This window comes from Hippocampus bargibanti, linkage group LG03 (genome assembly GCF_051943395.1).
Source record: "Hippocampus bargibanti isolate YZ-2025 linkage group LG03, ASM5194339v1, whole genome shotgun sequence".
Classification (NCBI taxonomy): domain Eukaryota; kingdom Metazoa; phylum Chordata; class Actinopteri; order Syngnathiformes; family Syngnathidae; genus Hippocampus; species Hippocampus bargibanti.
In genome coordinates this window covers 31,405,488-31,413,572 of record NC_142736.1, presented here as the reverse complement: position 1 = coordinate 31,413,572, position 8,085 = coordinate 31,405,488, and the positions used below count along the sequence as shown (strand labels likewise).

At 39.8% G+C, this 8,085-nt stretch overlaps 2 protein-coding genes across 3 annotated transcripts; one reads left to right on the top strand and one right to left on the bottom strand.

Annotated features, from left to right (window-relative positions):
- Window positions 1-701: 701 nt before the first annotated feature.
- Window positions 702-4,113, bottom strand: mrpl46 (mitochondrial ribosomal protein L46). Its single transcript, XM_088993072.1, has 4 exons — window positions 3,666-4,113; window positions 3,381-3,582; window positions 2,120-2,290; window positions 702-1,084 (listed from the first exon to the last, which is right to left on the bottom strand). The coding sequence occupies exons 1-4, from the start codon at window positions 3,939-3,941 to the stop codon at window positions 834-836; spliced, it is 900 nt and encodes a 299-aa protein (XP_088849198.1). The 5' UTR covers window positions 3,942-4,113; the 3' UTR covers window positions 702-833.
- A 288-nt stretch (window positions 4,114-4,401) lies between these two features.
- Window positions 4,402-7,118, top strand: mrps11 (mitochondrial ribosomal protein S11). Of its 2 annotated transcripts, none has more exons than XM_088993084.1 (6): window positions 4,402-4,569; window positions 4,721-4,804; window positions 4,889-4,987; window positions 5,605-5,734; window positions 5,826-5,891; window positions 6,948-7,118. In XM_088993084.1, exons 1-6 carry the CDS (start codon window positions 4,493-4,495, stop codon window positions 7,053-7,055), a joined length of 564 nt encoding a protein of 187 aa, XP_088849210.1. In that variant the 5' UTR covers window positions 4,402-4,492; the 3' UTR covers window positions 7,056-7,118. The 2 variants fall into 2 exon arrangements, with proteins under 2 accessions (XP_088849210.1, XP_088849209.1); XM_088993083.1 differs by having other exon boundaries at window positions 4,403-4,569; window positions 4,718-4,804.
- Window positions 7,119-8,085: the final 967 nt, after the last annotated feature.

Sequence of the window (8,085 nt, the reverse complement as noted above, 5' to 3'; positions counted from 1 at the left end):
ACCACTAAATATTTTTTAATGAATGATACAGAAATAATTACATGATACTCAATATTAAAATTAGCGTTTGAATGTAATAGAATGACCAGTAATGTTGTAATTAAAATGAGAGCAGATTAGCATATTTGACAATAAAGCTGACTTTGATAAGTATAGAATGTATATACATAAAAAAAAAACTGGACTTACACATTGTAAATAGCACAGCCACCTTATGTTGAGTCAATACAGTTACATATATGAAATATGCTTTTAGTACTTTTATATATTTTTTTATTTTGCACTATGTGCACTATTTTGGTATATAATAGTACCTGTGTGTGTGTGTGTAGGTAGGTAGGTAGGTAGGTAGAGATAGATAGATAGATAGATAGATAGATAGATAGATAGATAGATAGATAGATAGATAGATAGATAGATAGATAGATAGATAGATAGATAGATAGATAGATAGATAGATAGATAGATAGATAGATAGATAGATAGATAGATAGATAGATAGATAGATAGATAGATAGATAGATAGATAGACACTTGAGTTTAAATGAATCATGGAGACAAATACAGAAAAATACTTAAAGATTAAACATCTGGTTATTATACTTCAAAAAAAGTGAAATTCTGCACTTTTTCATCCAAATAATCAATTGTCGGAAGATACTTTTAATTATTCGTTAAAAAAATGACAGCAAAGTCAGGGAAAGGTTCTCCATGTAGAAAAAAAAAACAGTTTTATTTGAACAACAGAGAGAAGAACAAAGACACTTGCGGTATACCTGCACCATCATTTGCATCGAATGTATGGATGATGCGGGTGTACCTAATATTGCGACTCAAGGACCCAGGATGAAGCGCTCCACCTTCATCATGTAGGCCGGCTTCAGGAAGCGCTGCAGTTCTCGTTTGTTGAGCCACATGAGGGAGCCGTTGGGCTCGCCGTGAGTTGGGGCCTCCTGTGTCAGGATGGCTTTGAAAAAGAAGATCTTGGCGCCCACCGAGGTGTCGCTGCGGGCTCCTTTGGGCAGCTTGTACTTGTACACGCCGCACGGTGCCTGGCCCAGGATGTTGGCCTTGATGCTGGGCTCTGAAGGAAGGGAAAAAAAGGACATCAAGCTGTCAGTCATATTGTTCAGTTTAAAAAAAGAAAAGGTTTCATGGTGGATATGGAATACAGTGATACCTCGGTTTACGAACCCCGTGCCTTACGAACGTTTCGGTTTACGAACGTTAAATGTATGAAAATTTTACCTTGGCATACAAACTATTTTTCGGGATACACACAGAGCTGCCACAGTGAGTGATGTGTCGTTCCCGAACGAGCCCGTTCTCCTAACAAGAAAATGGCAGCCGGCTTGTTTTGGTGCTCTATTCCCGGCCCCCAGTCTTCGGTTAAAGCCACGTGATTGGTCAAGAACGCAGCAGTGAGGGGAAGTGGTTTAAACATTAAAGAGACAGGCAGACGACAGAGAATGACAAAATGGATAGAAAACAGTGATATCTGGACTTGTTTCAACTTTGATAGTTCCAAGGCAGAGCGTAGACTGCAAGGTTAAAATCCCATCAATCAGGCTCCACAAATAACCCGCACAAGCCATCTGTACACTTGATGCAAAAAGCTATCAACCCAGCTAAACAGAACACAATTGATGAGGAACTAGATAAAATTATCGCAGAGAAAGCACCTACAAGGGATCATTCCTCAAGATGGTGAAAGAAGAAGGCTACGTTCTTCATCAAGTGTTTAATGCTGATGAAACCGGCCACTCCATTCCATCAAGCCATCAACGACCATCACAAAGGTAAATAAAACAACTTTATTATACAGTACAGTTTATTTCTTTAATTATAATACCATAGCACATTTATTATACATAAAATAAGGTATATTTTGTGTAGTTTTAAGGCTTAGAAAATTAGAACATTATGTTTTATGGGGACGTGGGAACGGATTATTCTCATTTTAATGGTTTCCTATGGAAAATTAATTTTTGGGATACACACTTTTCGCCTGACACACTCTGTCTGGAAACAATTAAGTTCGTAAGCTGAGGTATCACTGTATCCTAAAAATTGAGATCATCACTTATCAAACCAACACATGCATCATACTAATAAATACCTGCGACGGAGGCGAGCGCCCTCTGTGCCGTCTGCCCGAGCGTCTCTCCGGGAAGCCACCGCGCTTGAGGGAACAGCCACAGCTTCTCGCTTCCCACCTGCTGCTCGGCCAACAGTACCAGCGAGTCGGACAGAAGGCGCCCCGACGAGCTCAGGTTTTTATCCGCGTCATCTGTCGAGAAACACACGGTGACGGTAATAAGCATGTGAACAATAGAAGGAGCTGAACAACGACAGTAATTTCTGGACTATGAGCTGTGACTTTTGTCCCAAGGTTTCAACCCTGCGGTTTATGCAATGATGCAGTTAATGTATGCTTTTTTCCCCTAATGGCCACCAAAGTACCATATACAGTGATACCTTGGCTTACGAACTTAATTGGTTCCCAGACAGAGTGTGTAAGGCGAAAAGTGTGTATCCCAAAAATTAATTTCCCATAGGAAACCATTAAAATGAGTATAATCCGTTCCCAGGTCCCCATAAAACATAATGTTCCAATTTTCTAAGCCTTAAAACTACACAAAATACACCTTATTTTATGTATAATAAATGTGCTATGGTATTATAATTAAAGAAATAAACTGTACAGTATAATAAAGTGGTTTTATTTACCATTGTGATGGTCGTTGATAGCTTGATGGAATGGAGTGGCCGGTTTCATTAGCATTAAACACTTGATGAGGAACGTAGCCTTCTTCTTTCACCATCTTGAGGAATGATCCCTTGTAGGTGCTTTCTCTGTGATAATTGTACCTTATTCCTCATCAATTGGGGTCTGTTTAGCTGGGTTGATAGCTTTTTGCATCAAGTGTACAGATGGCTTGTGCGGGTTATTTGTGGAGCCTGATTGCCATCAAGAGGCAACTACCATTAATGACCATCACAAAGGTAAATATGACTTAATTATATAGTACAGTTTATTTCTTTAATTATAATACCTTATCACATTTATTATACATAAAATAATGTATATTTTGTGTAGTTTTAAGGCTTAGAAAATGAGAAACATATGTGTTATGGGGACCTGGGAACGGATTACTCTAATTTTAATGGTTTCCTATGGGAATTAATTTTTAGGATAAACACTTTTCGCCTTACACACAGTCTGGGAAAGAATTAAGTTCGTAAGCCAAGGTATCAATGCATTAATAGGATATGTAGTAAAAAAAATTAAAAGTAGCAGCCAAATTGGTAGCAGCAGTAGTAGTAGTAGGAGGAGAAAGTTTTCGAAATAATAAATAATAGATTTTAGTGTTTGTAACCTGTAGTTCTGGACGCAGGTCTAAATTTCTTAAATTTGCGTTCCCACTCGTCCTCCAAGTCTTGCGTGAGCACAATGTCTTGCTCCTTGCGCTCGTCGTCATCGTCATAGTCATCCCCATCCGCCTGCTTTCTCCTGAGCCTCTCCGCGTCCTCCAGCAGACGGAGCTCATGCTCAGACAAGATGCTTTTCTCCTGCTCCAACTGATAAGACAGTACACAGTTTCCTTGAATTGTGGAAAGCCATTCAATCAATTACAATGTTAAGAGTTTTAATAACATCGCACCTGCTGCGTCAATCGAGCAAAGCGCTGCTCCATTTGACTTAAGTCCGCAGAGATGACCGGTGGCCGCTGCAAGCACACGGCGGCCATCAGAGTCCAGGCGGACGGCGGTTTTTCTTGCGCTAATTTGTTACGCAAGTTTGAACGGCGAAGGCAACTGTTGGAAAACGGACGAAACACACAAATCGCGAATGGGGTCCTGTCAAAACGGGAGAAATAACGAAGCAATGGCCAGCTTGTCATCCTTCCACAGGGAGCCGCCATCTTCTTCTGTGACATTCACAAATAACAGAAAAAACGAAGACATATTGTAAGACGTACACAAATTACGCTTTTCACCTTGTTTCACCAAACTACAAGGCGATTTATAGTAGTCAGGATAATTATATGTATTTTAAATTAAATAATTCAATAATATTTAATGTCATTGACCCCAAAAGTGACATCGTGCGTTCACGAATTGAAAATATTCGATGATTTAAATAGGTCTTGAATGCCACAAAACACCCACAATTCTTTGCAGTAATCGGGCGAGTCCATTCCGATTATTGTGGGTGAAATGTGCGTTAGTAATATCCTAAATTACGTGAAATGTTGTCAGAAAATGTTAAGCCGCATTATGCGATATAATACTATTGGTGTTTCACTAAAATTGACGATAATTTCAAGAAAATGTTTCGTTTTAACGATTAGTAATTATTCTGTCTCGATTGAATGACCCCTTCCAGTGTAACATTATTAAATCCTACTCGGACTGCTGTCTGGAAGGAGTCAATGTCACGTTTTGTATTGTTTTTGGGGTTACATTGCGTAGTTTCCGTCTTTTAAAAATGTTTAAACTAACGTGTTCAGTCGTAAACGCTTTGAGTACTGCTTGCCGAGAAGCTTCCGTCAAAGGAACCTCGTTGTAAGTCGTTTTTTAAATGCTCAATGATTAAGTCGCTCGTCCTGTAACCATCGTGCATGCATAACCACAGTAATTGCACGTTATGGCTGATGGATGCTAGTGCGTTCAGGTGAAATCAGATATTTTTGTGTTATTATGTATTTCGAAGCAGCCGGACATTCCATAGCACCACCGTCAGGTTCCAGGAGGTGGTAGGGAGCAGTAAAGATTCATCGGAAGGCTCCAGAGACTTCAGGTGAAATGTTTTCAATTAATGCTATGATCGATATGATCTTATTATTCATCCAATCATATTGATTGACTTAATTTGGACCCGCAGCTATTTCCCTCCCTTGCCTGGCCACGACAGTCCCCTACGGTGGAGCGGAAAGAAGTTTGAGGAGTTGCACATCCTGCACATCAAAGCTACATATAACAAGTATGTTTATTTTATGTTAGTACTGTGATACCTCAGCTTACGAACTTAATTGGTTCCCAGAAAGTGTGTGTAAGGTGAAAAGTTTGTCTTCCAAACATATATTTCCCTTAAGAAACCATTAAAATGAGAATAATCCGTTCCTAGGTCCTATAAAACATAAATTTCTATGAAATAAGCCTTAAAACTACACAAAATATACCTTATTTTATGTATAATAAAAATGCTATTGTATTGTAATTGAAGAAATAAACTGTACAGTATAATAAAGTTGTTTTATTTACCTTTGTGATGGTAGTTGTCAACGGATGACGAACTTCCAGGTTGCTTCTTGATGCTATCCGAGTGAAGTTGCCGTGCTTTCTAGGCGATGATACCCTCACTCACACTGTCCCCTGCTAGCTGCTTTTCATTAATCCAAATCAACAAAAGTTTTTCAACCTCTTATATTGCCTGAGACCGTTGCTTAGACAACACAGAAACACCCATAGCATAACTCAACCCGGAAGTAACTCAAATAGATAGAAAGCGAGCCAGCTAGCTATTAGATAGCCAGCTAGCTAGCCAATTCCATTTGGTGATATCACAATATAAGATGTAACATACTTACCACCCCCCAGCACACACATCCAGTTGACGGACTGCGAAGGCCGTTCTTTGGTCAGGACTTCGTGTGGGACAGAAGGCTTCAAAAACATCAAGAAGTCCACGCCAGTCGCCGCACAGACCGCTGCCATCTCTGCTGCGGCCGTATGTATTTAGTAGTCATTATTCGTCCAAAAAAAACGTCTTTTTATGAATGAATGAATGAATGAATGAAATGTGTCCTTTCTTTGAGAAGAAAGCAACAGCCAAGGGGGTGACGTTTGTCCGTGTCATAGTCAAAGGTCTTGGTCCAGGACGCTTGGTGAGTTTTTACACCTCGGCATTAAACGTAATTAAAATGAGTGTTAAAGGACAACCGACACCATTTTTTTGTTATTATTATTATACATTTAATTTATAAGCGCCTTTCAAAACTCTCAAGGACACTTTACGGTCAAAGGATATTTTTTCTGAGCAGCGGCAGCCATACGCACCAGCGTTCACGCAACCTGGAAGTAACTCAAATAGATAGAAAGCTAGCAAGCTAGCTAATAGATACAGTAATAATAATAATACATTTCATTTATAAGTGCCTTTCAAAACTCAAGGACACTTTACAGTCACAGGTTTTTTTTCTGCGGGTGAGCAGCGGCAGCCACACGCGCCAGCAGTCACTCAACCCAGAAGTAGCTCAAATAGATAGATAATAATACATTTCATTTATAAGCGCCTTTCAAAACTCTCAAGGACATTTTACAGTCACAGGATTTTTTTTTCTGCGGGTGAGTTATGAATATGATTCAAATAGTTCTGAAGAGGAAAGCATAAATGTTTTCAATCGATTAAAGAAGTCCTCCCGTATCAATTCGAGCCGTCTGGACTCCAATGTTGCAGCCAGAAAATGCACAAAATGGCGCACAAGCTCCGTTGGAAATGGGCTTATTTGTCTGCTGGGAATTTGTGTCAACTTAACACCTTCTTTATGCGTCTTACCGCAATTGGCTGCGACACACAACGATTCACCATCGCGTTATTTATGTAGTTTTCCTTATAATTTCACGATCAACACAGTGTTTTCAGATGAAAATAAATACCCATAATGCATTGTGTGTCACTTTCTCGGTCAGGGGCGTTCCCTCTGTGACGTCACTTAGGGGTTCGTCATCAACTCGAAAACAAGACTACCTGAATATTCCCCGTAAAATATAGCTATATGCGGTGGAATCTTTGTAAAATACGCTCAGTAGAAGTCATTTGAAGCCATTTTACAAATTATGGACACAACTTGTCGGTTGTCCTTTAAATAATTGATCAAAAGTTTCAAATGACCATGTTTCGCCTGTCTTTTTTTAAATTTAATTTCAATTCATTTTTGCAGTCGGCCATCAAAGGCTTGACCATGGGGGGCCTGGATGTGGTATCGATCACGGACAACACCCCTGTGCCGCACAATGGCTGCCGTCCACGCAAAGCCCGGAGGATTTGATCACCTTCCTAATCATGCAAATGTCCCCATTGTGGGACGAATAAAGGTTTTGTGATTTTCTGATTCTGACCTTCCTAATCATCAGGAAAAAAAACTGTCAACCCCAAAATGTCTTGCCCATTCTGCCACTCACGGTTCATCAGATTATTTGGACGTACGGACGGTCATCATGACGACTTGAGCAGTAGATGGGATATCAGAGCAACTTTACGTCACTTGACTTTTTATTTGTATTATTTACATGATGCACTGTTGCCAAGACAACAACAAAATCAACCTTTAGGATGTTCTTCATATAAATATATTCTCAAGTGCTGCATTTCCATTTGACAGGTTACCTTAAAGGACAACCGACAAAATTGTTTTGTTTCCTAACTGACATCAGAAAAACGTTTTATAGCATCTAAAATACCCAAAACACGCAGCTGATATTTTTAGTCAAATGCAAAACACCAAGAAAAATGACTTAAAGTGTACCAAAATTACTTCAAAATGACCTCGGAGATGGTGAGTTTCAGAAGGTCCCGCCCCCTTGTTCGTGACGTCACACCAGGACGTCTTGCCTTGCTCTAGAATCAAAACAACGGCTTCAGATTGGGAGAAGATGCTTTCTTGTTACTCATCCAGTTATGAATATGATTCAAATAGTTCTGAAGAGGAAAGCATAAATGTTTGCAATCAATTAAAGAAGTACTTGCGTATCAATTCGAGCCATGAGGACTCCAATGTAGCACCCCAGAAAATGCACAAGATGGCGCCCAAGCTTCGTTGGAAATGGGCTGATTTGTGTCAACTAGTATCAAATAGTAGTCTTGGTGCAACACACGATTCACCATCGCGTTATTTATGTTTTCCTTCTAATTTCGCCATCAACATGAAGTTTTCAGGCCAAAGTACCCAAAATGCATTGTGTGTCGCTTTCTCGGTCAGGGCCGTTCCCTCCGTGACGTCACGTCAGGAATCGTCACCAACTCGAAAACAAGACTTCCTGAATATTCAGCGCGAGTCTTAAAACGTAAAATATAGCTAT